Source organism: Drosophila pseudoobscura, chromosome 3 (genome assembly GCF_009870125.1).
Source record: "Drosophila pseudoobscura strain MV-25-SWS-2005 chromosome 3, UCI_Dpse_MV25, whole genome shotgun sequence".
Lineage (NCBI taxonomy): Eukaryota > Metazoa > Arthropoda > Insecta > Diptera > Drosophilidae > Drosophila > Drosophila pseudoobscura.
In genome coordinates this window covers 18,860,680-18,877,550 of record NC_046680.1, presented here as the reverse complement: position 1 = coordinate 18,877,550, position 16,871 = coordinate 18,860,680, and the positions used below count along the sequence as shown (strand labels likewise).

The 16,871-nt window shown below is 45.7% G+C and overlaps 1 protein-coding gene across 2 annotated transcripts; it reads right to left on the bottom strand.

Annotated features, from left to right (window-relative positions):
- Nucleotides 1–337: 337 nt before the first annotated feature.
- Nucleotides 338–16,477, bottom strand: ap (apterous). 2 transcript variants are annotated; one of them, XM_004444370.3, is made up of 8 exons: nucleotides 15,018–16,477; nucleotides 11,431–11,639; nucleotides 11,152–11,368; nucleotides 10,503–10,642; nucleotides 2,226–2,399; nucleotides 1,904–2,160; nucleotides 1,469–1,665; nucleotides 338–1,408 (listed from the first exon to the last, which is right to left on the bottom strand). In XM_004444370.3, exons 1-8 carry the CDS (start codon nucleotides 15,054–15,056, stop codon nucleotides 1,235–1,237), a joined length of 1,407 nt encoding a protein of 468 aa, XP_004444427.2. In that variant the 5' UTR covers nucleotides 15,057–16,477; the 3' UTR covers nucleotides 338–1,234. The 2 variants fall into 2 exon arrangements, with proteins under 2 accessions (XP_004444427.2, XP_001361667.1); XM_001361630.4 differs by having other exon boundaries at nucleotides 11,431–11,642; nucleotides 15,018–16,476.
- Between the last annotated feature and the right edge of the window lie 394 nt (nucleotides 16,478–16,871).

The window sequence follows — 16,871 nt, the reverse complement described above, 5'->3', positions numbered from 1 at the left end:
TATTCAAAAGCATTCAAGATCAAGTTATTCTGCAAAAATGAACCTCGGATTCAGCGACATAAAATAAATGTACGTACTAGTTTGACTCCCACCTTGTCCGGACCAATATTTCCATTTTTTGTGGGTCGGAATTGATTGGAAAATTTCAATTTGCTAAAGCTCACTTTAATTACTCTTCAAGTACGTGGTACATACATAACTAAGAGCAAATACATTTTATGAGTACTTGCCTGTCACGGCCTTAGCACACAAAGGCCAAATGATCTTCCATTCAAAAAATGTTCCATCAAAGTAGTGATCCAGTGTTAGATATTAGATTAGATTCAACAAGTGCATATGTATCTTCGATTGTTTTAATAATTTTTATTTGGCTTCTATGGTACGACTTATGGTTAACTATTTGTAAGTACAAATCTCTTGTTGCTCACTTTGCTTCGGTTATATGTCATTGCTTTCATAACTTTCATCGCGTTTGAAGCTTGTAAAGTACAATATAGTACAGTTATTCTACTAGTACGATATATGCACTATATTTTATAGACCGCTTCTCGCTAAACTAAATTCATCTCTAACTATTTAAATTTGGGCAATAAATATTAAATACATATAAATATATATTATGCATATTTGTGGGCATATGTATATAGATATATGCATTTTATATACATATGTGATGAAGTGTACGCTATAAATAATATTAATATATTAACAATATCCGGTGTCTAAGCCAGTACATATGCTATAAGGTTTCAGTACATATTTACAAATGAACGATAGAAATAGAAACAACACGGGGATGACCTGCAGCGCAAAAATACCAACTACCGAAAGCCTTGGAGCAGTCATGTCATGGCTGAGAGCTGAGAGCTGTCGTCTGAAACCCAGTCAATATTTAGTGCTGGCAACGAGCTAGAAGCGACTACAAAAATACATAAGTTATACGCTTTTCAACAGCTAGGCAGGCAGCTAGCTAGCTTGTCTAACAACATTCTCTAGGGGTAGTATATTTGAAGTTTTGAATGTGGTATGTCCATGCATCCATGCGTGGACTTTTCCGATTCGGGTCCCACACGATCTAATTGTCACTGCCACTCAACAGGTCCACCAATAGGCTTTGTTCCCGGAAGGAACCGGCACAGGGACAGGGATAGGGACTGGGACAGGGGCAGCTTTGGCGGAGGCCCACGAGCTCCATGTTGAAGGCAGCATCGTTCCCATTTTCCCTGAGCAGATGTTAGTCCATGTTGTGGGGCGGCGTACTATTGGGTCCGCCCATTATAAATGATGTTGGACTATGAACCGAGATGCTGTCCAGGTCCAGGGTGCCGTCTCCTTTCTCTAGCATGCCACTGCCATCCTGCTTCATCATCATGCGGCGCCATTTGGCCCGGGCATTTTGAAACCAGACCTAGGAATGTGAAGCGTTGCAAATGTGAAACTGTCATCAGGTGGTGCTGCGCCAACTCACCTGTAGGACTCTCTTTGGTAAACCCGTTTTCTGCGACAACTGCTTCAGATCCTTGGCATCGGGATTGTGATTGATGGCAAAGTAGGACTTCATGGTGCGCAGCTGGTGGTGCTTGAACGAGGTGCGCATGCGCTTGGTGCGCGACGAGGAGCCCATGTGCGATCCTCGGCCAAAGTCCACGTATTCAGTGTTGAGATCTGCAATCAATCCAGAAACTCTTGTAGACTTTTACAGCTCCTTCCGAGTTTTATGACGAAGACCCATAAAAGCTGCTTCTGCCATTGCTAATGCCTCAATGGCGCCAATATCCAGCTCCAGTGGCCATAAAGACCGGGACTGCATGTTGCACGCTGCATGCTGCTACTTTTATGGCCCCCACTCGTACCTCGAAACAGTTCGGAATTTACAACCTATGGCCTACCATAGCCAACATACCTATATTCGCGGTGAACGCCTCGATGTCCTTGGGCTTGCGCTTGCGCGGCCTGCCCTTCTGTCGCGCCGGCTGCGGCAACCCGGTGATGACATGTGATGTGGGCACAAAGATGCCCGTAGGAACAATACTCCGACTTGGATCCGAGTGTGGGCTCGACGAGTCATTGTGCGGCGAGCCGAACTGCGAGCTGTATGGATACGTGGCACTCATGCTGGACGATGCGGCGTCTCCCTCCCTCGCTATGCTGTAGTGGGTTCTGTTGGACAATCAAGTGTTATTGGCGTATAAAGCAAGGCGGTCTAGCGGCCAAGTGAAGCTTACCTGCAGTATATGAGTGCATCGATGATGCCGTACTGGTCGCCCTTGGTGAGGGGCGTGTGGCAGACCGTGCAGCAGAAGCAATTCACATGAAAGACCAGGTTCCGTGCGCGCATCACTAGCTCATTGGAGCTGATGGAAGCCAGACAGCGGGAGCAACGGCGAGTACCGAAAAAACTGTAAGAAAATAATGTATTCATATTTGTTAGAATTAATCCTCTATATTCTATGGGAATTGGCAAAACCACGAAAGTTACCAACGTATTGTATATTGTACTCCTCCGCACACCCCGACCCGGCAACTCGATACAATTATTCGGCATGATATTTATAAAAATCATGCTAAGTATATTTATGTCGGCTTCCCCAACAGAATTATAATTTCATAACTAATAATATGTTTGGCAGGAAGCTGCGGCTACTGTCTGCTGTCCCCGTAATCACGGACACGGGCACCCAGACGGATCAGACCAAGTCCCAACAATGAGTGGCCCTCAAAGTCGAACTCAAACTCAAACGCCTACTCATCATCGACATCGTCATCGTGTACGCCTGCGTCTTCGTCTTCATTTTCGTTTTCGTTTTTGGGCTTCGATCTGTGGCCTGGCTACTGTTTTCACTTTCGCAAATGACAGATCAAAGATTACCAGCAACACCATAATCATTGGGGAGTTGCTGGTTTCGTGCCAAAATTGACGAGCGGGGCCCGCATTACGGATGACTGTGGCAGGCAGCCTTTTTCCTGGCGGCAGAGGGGAAAGGAAATGCAACATCAAATGCGCAAGACACGCGATTTCTTTGACATTAATCAAAATAATTGGCGCATTTCACTTCAGTTTCAACTTCGCTCAACATACTCATTCTCACATTTTGGAGTGCTAGATGGCTCCTGGCAAAAATAAAACACCCAATGTAGACACCAAAACAATTCCATATAAATTTATCATACTCATATGCTCGTAGAGCGTACTTCAAGACAGGCCCTCGCTCCCATTCCCGTTCCCGTTCCTGTTGCCTTTCCCGTCTCCATTCCCGTTCCCGTTCCAGTTCCCACTCTCCATCTGTGTTTTCATTTTCTTGAATATTATTTGGGATGTGACGCCGAGATTTTTGTCATTTCGCCTTGTCGCACATCTTGTCGCTACACGAGTCGCGACGACGGCGACTCTCACCCGATCTTTCACTCGGATTCGTTCTTCAGGCCGCACATGTACGTATGTACATGTATGCAGATGTACATACTTATATGTATGTACCTTGTACTGCTGCGGGAGACGCGAGCCCCATAAATAATATTAAACATGGATGCAGGCAGCTACGGCAGACTACGGGTACGGCGACGAGGAGCGGCGCGGCGCGGCGGAGTCCCTGCTACCAACTCATAAAACTGTTTCAGACTACCCGTACAGCTTCAGCGTCAGCGTCAGCTTCAGCAGAGTTCATTCCACAGCATTTTATTTCATGGGCTCCACCGTCCTGACACGCCCTCCTGCGCCCTAAAGCCGAGAGACCGGCCGGCTGGGGAGCGAGAGAAAAATGAATTATGATTATTGCCATGTAAAAGAGCAGGCGAAATGTCAAAGTGACAACGCCTAATATATGATTATGTTTTCGAGGGCTCGAAATCTGATACTCTCACACACATTCTGGATGCGGACAACACTATGGTCGCTTCGCTCCGGTCCCGCTATCGTTCCCAGTTCCAGTTTTAGCCTCGCTCTCTAGCCAAAACTAACTAACCACCAACCTCAAACACAACCGCATCGAAAGCTTTGTGATGCGGATATGCACTTGTCTCCGCTTCGGCTTCTGGCAAAACACTACTGTATCCAACCACACGGCGCCCATCAATCCCCGACAAGGCCCTCTGTCCTACCTCTGCGAGATAACCGCATCGCATCGCATTGCATCGCTTCGTTCAGCATCCTGGTGACGCTGCACTTGTTTCGCTCTGCCCCGAAAAGAGTGTAAAGAAGGCGTAGCCCCGCTTGTGACGCCTCGTACTCGTATGGACATGTGTGCATGTGCGGGAACTGCTGATCATCAACGCTGATACAACACGATAGCCACGTCCACGTCCACGTCCCGTCCCCAGTATAGCTCTTGCTGGCTCTGGCTCATATTTAATGTTGTTTCACGGCAAACAGTAAAAAGTCAAGTCTTTCCTTTGATTACGCAAATAGATTAAATCGCGCAGGGAGGAGATGGGCTACTGGAGGCTGCCATGATAACAGCTGAATGGAATCGTGGCCAAGTGGCGCAGCGTTGCACTCGGGCCACTCGCGGCCACTCGATGCCCCGACGACTCGACCCCATGATAGCGATGGATGGGCTGAAACCCTAAAGAGACGGATCGGGCGGGCTCTGTTTGGAGGGCGGAAATCCATACATGCTTACAGAGCGGAGCGCTGTGCACACCGAAGTGTAAACCGACGTGTGGTCCGACTGGACGCTGAGAGAGGGCCGGGATACGGCTGAAAACGAGGACAGGCAGGGCGTTCCCGTCCCCCTGGCCACGTTTTGTAACGTGAGAGCATTTGTAACGCGCACAGGGATCGGGATTGCGCGATGAAGTCTCAAGTGCCACCCGCTGGGTCTGGCTCTTCCGATTACACGTGTACGAGTGTATGTTCGAGTATACCGAAACAACAACAATGACAACAACAATAGAAACAACTGAGCTGCAGCGGATTTCCCAGACGCCACCACCAGCTTCAGGAGCAACATCAGCCCGACCCAACCTTCCCCGTTCACGGAATTCGCCAAATTTTCGCTGCCGGGTTTCGTGAGAGCGCAACGAGCAGCTCCTACCTCTGCCCATGCCTCTCCCCCTGTGTCTTCCTCGGCCTCGCACTCTGGGCTTTGCCGACGATGACGTCCCATGGTGATAATTCGATTCTAGGCCCTCGTCCGGCGTCTGCCTAAACGTATACAATAATTACGAGTATTTGCATTTTTATTTTTATTTTGGGGTTTGGTTTTGTTGTGACTACACACCACTCGTATCAGCCGATCGACTAGTTTTCTGTGGATGATTTGTGTTTTTTACGTGTTAAATGCGCTGGAAAATTAGTTTGGATTGCTGTCTATTGGACTGTGCGTACGGTAGGCTGCCGCTTAGACCACAAGCCGATACCGCTACCAGTGCCTACCACCAACTACCCCTTCTTAAGACCACAACTTAGCCCAACTCCAACGCTGCTCTTAATAGTTTCATTAACATTTACATTTGCATTTCTAAGCGTTCTTTAATAGGACTTTTCCGGCTTCCAAGAAACGCAAGCCCATGCTCAATGGGATTCTGTCTATAATTTTATAGGCAAGCAGATTAGATTAGCGCCCCATTGTTAGTCGGCTGACGCTGGAACGGACCGCTGGTGCCTCCCCCCCCTTCTGCCTATAGGTCTGTCTGTCGGGGTCTGGGCTCTCCGTCGCATAAATTCGGCGTAAAATGATTTTTTAAGATGCCCATTAAACATTTTAATTATCGCGCTGCCCCTGTGCTTATATCAGCTCTTCTTCTAAGCCCTCCACACCTTGTCGACCGAGTGTCCAGGCGGTAACTGAAACTTAGAGCATTGTGCAGCAGAGCGAGCGACCTCCGGATCAGACATGGAGGAGTGCAGGCACCTTTCAGAACCAGCCGAGAGCACAGTGGGTGAATTTAAAGATTTCGCTTGCAAATAAAAATGCTGCAATCCTAATCGAGAGACACTACAACCAACTACAAATCTGAAAACCAAAACTCCATATATTTAATTTAAAAATTATGTAAATAATTTACCTTTATGAAACTACATATCTGTCAAGTTTTTCCCCCCAGATACTGTTTTGTTGCGGCTTTTCTGATCGGACAGTTTCACTGGTTGTGTGCCCACGGTGGTTTGGTGGTTCCCGAACGACAGAGTGGCGCTACATGAGGTCGCTGACAAGTGCTCATAAAAAATAAATACTGCGCTCTTTCTCAGCCTTTTCCGTGGGTCTGAACTGGTTGCATGCTCTTTCCACCGTCATCAAATTAAACTTTTGCTCAACTCTTTGATGAGGCCACAGACAGACACTGAGGCAGGGCTGGGCCGAAGCGATGCCTACCGTTGGGGGCGGCGACTAGAACATAAAAACCCAACGTGAGATTGAATCCAATCCCTTGAATGTTGGTTTCTTCAGGCCGGTTCTGGTCCGGAGTTTTTGGTTTCTTGTAGATTTTAGTTTCCATCACGCAGATGGTTTTTTTCTGAGGCTTCCCTGGTACGCTTTCGTTTAATATATTCGTTATACTTTCTATGATTCTAGCTTGGAGCTCCAGCTGCCTGGCTGACTGACTGGCAGGCCGAGCTGAGAGAAGAAATTATTTTATTGCATAACCCGCGATTTCAGAGGGGCCATAAATTCGGTGCCCGAGTCAGACTCTTGCTCACTGGCCACAATTAAATGGTCGCGCTTCGCTGACTTTTAAAACTGTAAACATTTTATGCCAAACTTTTTCTTCCACTTGCCTACTTTTGTGGTCACCAGTGGGGCGGCCGGAGCAGGGCGCATCCCTGGTCGCTGATTAAGACATTTCCCTGGCCACAGAAATTGCACTGAAGCAAAGCCTTTTGACACACACTTTCAGTGATAACGAAGCCAATTCCAGTCTCTTTCCTGCTCTCCTGCTCTTCCGACCGGGCCCGGTGCTACGACGGGCCACATAAAATTAAAATTATGACACTGTACACCCGGTCCGAAACACTGTTTATGGCTGCCCAAGAAGCCTCCTGGTCGGCCCGTACTAAGCGGCCCAATCTGATACCCACTCGCTGGCTCGCCTGGTCTTATCCGTTGTACAATCAGCACAACATTATCACGATAGACAGTCGCAGCAGCAGCAGCAGCAGCCACAGCCAGGGATAAGAAATATGCAGAAATGAGGTGACAGCATACACTTTGCACTCCTTCGTCCCGCTTCTACCGACTGGCGGAAAAACGAGAATTGCCAAGCCAAACAGGTACATTGCCCGATTGTAAAATGTCACCCCTGAGAGGGGCTCTGGTCTGGGACAATGGTGGAACCTACATGGTCTACCATGGCCACAGCGGCAATGTTGCAACTGCAACAGCATCAGAAGCCAACGGTGTCGTATAATCCACAACAATCCAATTATTTGCTTTGCTTGAGAGCTTAAAACATAAGCAACAGAATTATGAACGGCTCTCAGGCCCAGTCAGAATACCATCCTAGTGCCGGCAGTGCGCCAGTTCGGCAGTTGGAGTGCTGGCCGAGGAGGCGGAACCAGTGGCAAACATGTGTTTTGATGACGAGATTAGTGAGATACAAAAACATTAGTTCCCCGTGTGTATGTATATATGTATGTATGTCTTTTATATGCACGAGTATCCCCATGCTATGATCTAGCGCAGTCGTCGAACGACTCTAAGTAACCAGTAGCTGGGTTAACATATGTTACGGGCTTATCGGATATTTTTGTAAGTCCACACCGGGGGCTTTCCGAAAATTGGCACCGAAACAAACAGCCTGTGGATGGGGGCGGGAAATTCACTGGAAGACTAAGATAATTCGCAAATCTACAAGATGAATGGTGGAGTTTGACGTTTGCACTGTATTGATTAGATTCGGGGAAATAAAAAATAGATCATGCTTTGTATTGTTTTTTATAGTCCTTTGTTTTAAAAATGTGGTGTGATATCGATAGTTGAGGCTTCCTTAATGGCCAAGTTCTTGTCCAAAAAGTGGTTTCAGTTAGATCATTACAATCTTTCGTAAGTACTTGGCATTACAATCTACCATTCTTTTTGTATAATGAATGAAATGGTCAAAAATATTTTACTGTCTGAAGTGGAAATCGGATCACTTTAAATTATAGATGAAAAAATTATAGAAATAACTGGTCAATAAATCAGATTTTTTGGGAAACACACAAATCGATTCTATATCATCTAATGAAGAGAATAAGGTAAACTAACATATTCTACTCTTCGAACTTCAAGGGTGCGCAATCATCGACGCTTCAAAGTTCGTTTTACTGAATATTTGTAGTCATTGAATCAATAAATTATTCTACATTTTTGCTGACGACCTGTACTGTCCACAAGTACTGAAAAAAGTCAAAAAACTCAATGGGAAATACACCTATTTTCGCGAGAAGAAATACAAAATTAATGGATAAAAACGTTTTGGCCCATTCACGAATATATTCTTGTTTTGTATATTTTCATATAAGGAAATGACTTGTAAGTCCTTTTCAAAGGACAAATCCCATCATCTCTAATTAAAAACCATTCACAGGAGGCACATCGATGAGGTAAACAGCTTGTTACAAGTCAATTGATGAGCCTTCGATGTAATTAAAATGATGTGTGTAAATATATATCGTTTTGAAAGGTTGGAAGCACACACGTCCACTTGTAGCGGATATTTTATTTCCTCTCATCCAGCCGTCGTGTTTTTGGTGGAAAATATTTGCTTTTCATTGCGACCAAACATGAATTTATTTCATTGGATGCGCCGGATCTCTTTTTTGTTAGAGTTTCGATTCACAGCCCGACACGCCCGACACGCCCGACTCACCCGACAGGCTCGCGACCCGAAACTCAAACACCCACAAGATTTACATAGAGTTAACGGTGCATAGGGCATAAATTCGCTTCTGTCGCCCTTCCCCGCCACTCGTCCCCTCCATCCGGGAGCCACCGTTGTCATATTTGACATCTGCAGTATAAATCAAGAGCGAGTGTGCGCTTGTAGATTGCAGAGGAGGGGCTGCGAGCGCGGTATTCGATTTGATTGATAATGACTAGCAGCAGCAGCAGCAGCAGCAGAAGCGACGGCAGTTTGTGGCAGCGGCAGTGGCGGCAAAAGCCGCCGGAATGAAACGAAATGAAACATTACGGCGGAATGGATTGTGTACGACATGACATGGCGACCGCCAAGCGCATCCCCATCCTCCCACTCCCGGCATTCACGGAACACAAGCTGACAGATCCGACCCGCATCGGTTTGTGTGCTAGAGTGCCGTGCCTGTGTGCGTGCCAGCGGAGCGCGGCGGCTCCGTTGCGCTGATTGCAATGGGGGGATCAGCCACAGACACTGACACACAGACACAAACACACCGATACCGACACCGACACCGACACAGATCCGAATACCCGGACATGAGCAGAGCTACAGCAGACCAGACCCCCGATCCAGATCCAGACCCAGACCCAGACCCAGCACCATCGATAGGGACCAGCCGCACTTGCCAACAGAGTGACACTGACACTGGCTCCGCCTGCGACTCCCAATCCGACTACGATGCTGGGTATTTTGAAATATGGAGCGGTAATAAATGTCACAAGAATCATTTGAGAGGAAATACGAGTGACGAGCGTGACTTGCATTGGATTTATGTTTGCGCCTGGGAAGAAGGCAAAGTTGAACATTTTCGCTGCTCATCATCGCGCGGCGTGAATGATACACTTTTTGATTTACGCTGGGGCAAGCAGGTGTTGCGAGGCCTTCTGTCCCTCTCTATCTGCCACACAGTTGAAGAATCTTTTGTAAACTCGCACTGAGTATATTTTGGAATAATTATAACCTGTTTCTGTTTCATTTTGTTAATGCACATGCACCGTTCTCGCGTGATGGTTGCGGCGCGTGAAATAGCTCCATTGCAGCTTCCTTTTTTAGGCAGTGCGAAGGGGGCGACACCGGAACCCACCCAAGCGAAGATTGTCAACCCAATCCGCCTCGATCCACGTCCACGTCCACGTCTACGTCGACGTCTTCGTCTTCATCGTGGTCTTGGTCTAAGGCTAGCGTGCGCCGCAGCGAGGTGAGCGAGCGTTCTTGAGAATGCGGCGGAATGCAAGCAGCAGAACACACGCAGGCCCATCCAGCCAGGTCAGGCGGAGGAGCGGAGCCGCCCGGTCCGCTGGTATCGGATCTCCGATGCGGTCTGCTTCTTCTCGCATTCGAATTCGCGTTCACGTTCGCGTTCGCGTTGGCACTCGCTCAGCCTTCGCACAGTGGAGCAAAACAATGACGGGCTTGGCGGCTTTCGGAAAAGCTGCATGCATAAATATTTCATTCGCGTGTTTGGAAATCATTTTCTAGTCAATGTCTTGGCATGCAGTCGGGGGCTTTATCTGATTCATCAGACCCATGCCCTAGCCCCGGCACAGCCCAGCCCGCCACTCGATTCCCAGGAGCTTCTGCTTCTCCCGTATTAATTGTGCCCAGCCAGTACTTCTCTGAATGGACTGAACGTCTTTGGCTTTGGCTTTGGCCCACGGACTTACCTATAATAATCGTTTTTGCAATAAATGTTGCCATCACGTGAGTAACATGAGGATTCCCGTTCCAGCGGCTGCCGACAGGCGTAGCACTGCAAGCAGCTGGCGTGCCAGCGTTTTTCCACAGCGGAGAGGTAGAAACGATCCTGCGGGGAAAGGTCAGGGCACATTCCATAAATGACATATTTCGAATAAAATGATGCATTATTGTAGTGTTTTACAGGGGGGGTATAAATTATAAACATAAATAGTTATTTATAGATGGATATTTATGGTGCAGTTTGTCTGAAATGATCCGTATCTCTAGAGCCACTTTGCTTTTATTTAGAAAATTTCTACATTTACTCGTATAATTGCTTTCGAATTTGAATGATTTTTTATAGTGATTTTACAGTTTTCAAGTTCTAGGTTCCAATGTATATGAAAATCCAGACGGAAAAAGTCATATCGAGTAGCTTTCTTCATTAACTGTGTAATAATTGACAGATAGGAATTTTAAATTGATCTGTCTCTGTTATTATTTTAGAAATTCATTAAAAGTCGGATCCCTATAAATGCATCTATAAACTATCTTTTGATTGGTGGCCACGAAAAGAGTACTAGGCCTTAACGAGGCTTGATTGATAGCTAGTAGATTAGAGCACCATTATCTTACCTGTATTTGCCGCCCACAGCCAGCACAATCATCGAGATTGCGCGTGTTTTTGCTATCGTTCGTGGACTCCGGACTGCTGGGTGGTCCGAATGGTTCCGTTTTGAATGAAATGCCCGATGTGGTCTCGTCGCTGACCTCAGTGCAGTCCGTGCGACTGCGACTAATCGAGAACTTGGCCGTGGAGTCCTCGAAGGTGGCACGATCGGCGGTTTCATAGCTGGCAAAGAGGCTTACAATGACTTCGATTGGACGGATTGGATGTGGCTGAATGGGACTTACCTTCTAAATGACTCGGTGCCGTATGCATTGCCGAATGGCTTTGTACTGTGATCACAAATATCTGGACACGAGGATGAGGAGCATGTGCGAAACAATGGGTGATTGTTATTTGCACCTGCAGCACTGCCACATTGATTGCTCCCCTGATGTGCTACAGGTGGTGTTGGACTTTTCTCCCTTGCGCCGGGCCCAAGAAATCTTGCGCTCTGCTGCTGTAATTTGCACGAAAATAAACACACATTTATGCACATGTTAATGGGTTTGCTGCACAGTGGAGAAAAGGGATTCAGAATGGCGGACCAGCTCTAAAATACTAAATAATTATTAAAGGATGTGCTGGCTTATAAATGAAGCATTTAATTTTCAATGGGAATTGCGGCAAAGCCAAAGGCAAAGGCAAAGCCAAAGATCGTTTCAATTAAAAGAAAGACTCTCCGCTTTATTCGCAGAAAACGTTGCGGCACATTTGGGAGTCCCTAACATGTGAGGGAAACCCAAGTCAGCTCCCATCCCATTCCATCCCATTCCATCTCTTCCCACCCCGTCCCCGAGCTAACGTTGAGGACAACCAAGCGAGATGGGATGGCAGTGCTTTCATTGAAAAACATACTCGTACAACATTTCTCAAGTACCGAACGCGAGCGGAGGCCAGACATCAGACATCAGACATCGTGTCGCACTCTGCCAAGCAAAAGATTTCATACAGGCAACTCTGTTGTGCTCACGTCCACGTCCACGTCCCGCCCCATCGCACCTCTTATCGCCTCGCCTCGCCTAGCCCCGCCACGACTCATCGATGCTCCAGTTTACTTATTTTTGATTAATTAGTTGAAAATAGATGCGACCGTACGCCCCTCTTTCACTGCCCCCCTCTCTCTCCCTCTTTGCCTCTCTCTCTGTCGGTGTCGCCGCAGTGAGAGTTAGAAGGATGACAGGTTTCCTTGCAGCATGTACGAATCACATTTTTCCTCAACGCGTTTCCCTCTAGATATTTGTTTTTCTTTAGAAATTTACAAACATTTTGCTGTGCACTGCTTAGGAACACGTTGTTACCTTTAGGGGAAAACGATGCCCATGCCAAAACTCACATGCACTGTGCTCGATTCGGATTGCCATTTTGGCTCGATTTTTTGCCAATCGGGCTCGTAATAATTACGTAACAAAATATATGTACTGATACAACTATCCCTGGCATGGCCTTACTATATAGTTTAACAGATGTGCAATACTCCGTTGCACGTAACAGAAATCCAATGATCCTTTTGGGAAGATGCTTTTTTATATTACAGGCTTTTGTTGATGTATCCGACTCCTGCATTCTTACAATATTTCTTATTAAGAATCATTTTCTTTGAGGCCGATTTCTTACTCTGCACAAACCTTGAGCCAAACTCATATTCCAATTAGAATATTCGGTGATCAAAACCATACCTTTGAAAGTTGAATTTTAAAGGTGGTGCACAAATAAAGGAATTTTAAATATGTTCTTGGGAAGAAAGCATTTCCTTTCCAATGAAGTTTATAAAAGTACATGTACATATGTATGTACATATATTCCATTCTATATTCAAAATACATTTTATCCACTTTTCTCAGAGTTTATGACGTTTTTTGGGAACCCCCAGAAACACAGTCGTAGCACACAGCCCTAGAATATTCAAAATATAATATCGTGGTTGCCCATCCATATTAAGCATCCGCAATTGAACAGGAAATTTGGTTTTTTTGAAATCCAGGAGATCTAATAGACCGACGGAAGTTGCTATTTGATTTGATTTATTTATTGGAGCTGTAGGAATTTTCGATTTTAATGGAAGAAGATGTTTCAAATATTCGAAGCAATTTAAACCTAATCTGAATAGTATGCAGTGAGTTTTTAAGTTGTCTTTTAAAACGGATTATGATCCATAACGAAACATGAATACCTATAAAAAACTGTATGAGAGCTAACGTCAGCGGCTGCATCTTAGAACTATGCCTGCAATAGTTGTAATAGTTGTGGTATGGATATATTTGCTATCCCCATAAATGGCGTCGCTAATCTAGATTCTACTCATAAGTATATTATTTGTCCATAGCGTGTTTTTATCCACTTTTATATTATTTTTTCTAATTTTTCATTTAAAAAATCATATTGTTTGAAGGTTTCCCCAAAAATGATGTAAGTAACTTTGCAATTGAAAGATAAATATAGTTTAGAAAGCCACATCTTAACGATTCTAACGATACAAAATTTTACAAAATAATGATTGAGATTAATTAGATCGAGATATGAGCTAGGCAACCCGGTATGTCTTCTCAAACGTTTGTAGCATTCCCGAAGGTTGTGCAGATATTTTATGTATATAAAACAGAAGAAAAAACATCAACAGATTTATCTAAATTTTCGTTGTGCCATCATCAGCATTTTTGCTCCAGCAAAGAATTCAGATTGGACTGGCACCCCGCATGAGTCACAACATGATACTGATAATCCTTTAGGTGACTATGTGTCGTTCTAAAAATAGGTCCATAATCCTAGAGATAGTAGAAATATTTGTATTCTTTTTTTCTTTGGCAGAGGGTATTACGATGTTGGCGAGTTGCATGCAACTTTGAAGCATTTCCGACCGTATAAATAATGAAAATATTCTCTTGATCAGCTTGATCCATTCCGGCTGTATGCAAACAACTTCATCAGTTTTGATGCTTACTGTCTACAAAATTTTCGAAACCACCTAGATCATATCACCATATCATATTCCTAGCTATAAAACTACAACATACTAATTAATCCATATATGTAAGTCCTTGTGAGAAAACTTGTTTGTTTCCACTTGAGATTATTGAAATAATTTGCAGAGGAATGTGTACATTAACACAGGAAAATAGATCATCACTAAAATCATATTAAAGAGCTGCCATCCCATCAAGATTGGAATCAATAATAAAACCGATGAAACTATGTAAATTATAGATTGTTCCCTTTCAGTTAGATTTGAATTGGTCAGAAGATAGATCAACTAAAGTATATATGTACAATTTTGTTATCAAAAAGACCAAACTATTAGCTACAATGAAAAGTGCACCATATCATTCGCTGTAGGTACCAAATATGCCCAAGTGTGCCCTAGTCGGAGGGTATGTAAAGCTCATCGAATCTGATCTCCCATATCGCTATCACAGCAACTGCAAAACAACAAAACTACCCACAGATCGAGAATTCTGTGAAATATGTACATATATTTTAAAGCGAAGTGCACAAGGCAAGGGGTTTCTTATCGCCATAGAACGCCTGTGGCTGTGGCTGTGGCTATGGCTATGGCTTTGGCCTTTGCTGTCGTCTGTTTTCCGTTGTCTCCGAAGCTGTCTGCCCAGCTAGCTTTCAGTCGGGTCTGGCATTGATAACTCCTAGTAACCCGGGATCGAATCGCGATAAATCACAAATTAATCAGCGCTCCCAAGACCTGACTGAAGTAAATACTTCAAAGCAACTTAGGATGAGTTGAAACCGAATGCTTCGTAAATTTGTCAGGCTTATCGTTGAGCCGCAGTGAACATGCAGTGCAGTCGAATGGTCCTTATCGTGGTCCGAGCTGAGAACTTACCCAATGCATCACAGGGCGCTCCTCGGTGCAGACGCCCATGTGCGTCTTTTGGAATGACACGAGGTCTATTTCCAAGGATGATTTCTGTCTGGCGTGGTATGTTGCTGTTACTGTATGTTCGTAGTCCGTTGGCTTCTGCTTCTGCTTCCGCCTTCTGTCGCTGCTATCTGGTGGCTATCCGACGGAGGAAGTTTGGATGCTATGTTGGTCCTGGGTAGTCCTCTGCGCTTAGCTATTTACGGTATTTATGATTCACATGAACTTGATAGAACACTGGACACTTGTCGCATAGACGTGGGCGATTGTTGTTGGCAAAAAATAAAGCCTTATTTACGATCGGTTTGGCAGTCGAGAACACTGTGAACGTTGCGTTGTTCACCCAAAGGTTCAACCACTTAAGAACACCTTGTCTGCATATTATTCATATCCTTAAGCAAGCCGTTGGCGTCGTCGTCAGCAAGGAGGCTGCTTCAAGAGTATGCATCTACTATGACGAATTTAAAACCTTAAATACGTATCTTTTTATATTTGTAGGTATTATTTATTTAATTTATCTATTTTTTTCAGCATAAAGGTAATTTAAGGAACATTAGGGTCACACACGAGCACGCACAACACACTCACACTTGACTTTTCGGCAGGTAGGATGATTGGGAGACACGACGATGGCTTCCAAACGGGCGCGTTCCTGACCGCACAGGCGTAACCGAAATGTAGATGTTGGGACGACAGCGGCAACGAGATGCCGACACCGGTTGCAATGTCAACGACGGGCAGAGTTCCAAATTAATTTATGACATTAATTTACGAGACAGCGCGAGAATGGCACTCCAAATCCAAATTGAGTGGTAGTGGTCGGTTTTTTGCCCTGGGTCTGGGTCTTGCCCTGGGCCTGGGCCTCTGGGCCTGGTTTGGGGTCGGGGTCGGACCTTCTCCTGTGTGTTCCTACGGCAGTTCTAGATCCGTGCTACTGATAAGGCATTCGAGAGGCGGATGCGCTCGTTCGGCTTCTCTGCTTTGCTCTTTACTGCCGGGCAATCCCCAAACGAATGTTAGTTTTTGTTAGTTTCTTTCTCTGTTTTTTGTCGTTGTTCTGTTGCTGCTGCTCCTGCTGCTGCTGCTGCTGTTGTTGTAGATTGATAACAAAACAAGAAGCTGCCCGGCGGCTCGATCCCGATGGGTCTGTACGTCTTGTGGAGCAGGCACCGAAGCAATGTTTAGCCGCAAAATGAATTCAAACCAAAAAGAAAACCGCGTTCCGCGGCCGGAACAGTTTTAAAGTGTGGTGCCGCTTACGCGAAGCTACGAAATAAAACTCGACTCGGAATCGAATCAGACTCGACTCGAACACTCAAACCGGTGCGGTGCGCTCACAGCTCACAGCACAGCTAACTCGCGCGAATACAAAATATACAACCAGTCAACGGAGCTGCGTAACTGGGAATGTTTGTTCAGAACTGAAACAGCAGGAAAACTGCTTTTCAAAAACCTCCCCGTGAATGTGTGAGCGTATGTGTGCGAGAGACGTTTGCGTTCGCGCGTCTGTGTGTGTGTGTGTGTGTGTGCGGTGGCCTGTATGCGAGTAGTGCCTGCTCGCTCGCACTCCCTCTCGACGGAAGCGGCTCTCTCTGCAGCAAATGGCGGCGCTCTCAGCTGATTTGTGATTTGCCGCTGCCTGAGAGGGCGTGGTGTGTTGTCAACGTTCCCCCCACACTCTGCGCAGTGGGCCTGCGACGGTGTTTGGGGCACGATGGCTGGCTGCCAAACATGAATAATGCAACAGCAGTCAGCAGAAGCTGAAGCAGAAGCAACAAACGGTGGCGGTGACGGTGACGGTGTCGGTGGCGTACAGTG

Coding starts and splice junctions, on each gene's coding strand:
- ap (XM_001361630.4), bottom strand. CDS start 15,056: ATGGGCGTCTGCACCGAGGAGCGCCCTGTGATGCATTGG. Junction 11,369..11,430: donor GGCACCGAGTCATTTAGAAG/GTAAGTCCCATT, acceptor CCTCTTTGCCAG/CTATGAAACCGCCGATCGTG. Junction 2,161..2,225: donor GATGCACTCATATACTGCAG/GTAAGCTTCACT, acceptor ATTGTCCAACAG/AACCCACTACAGCATAGCGA.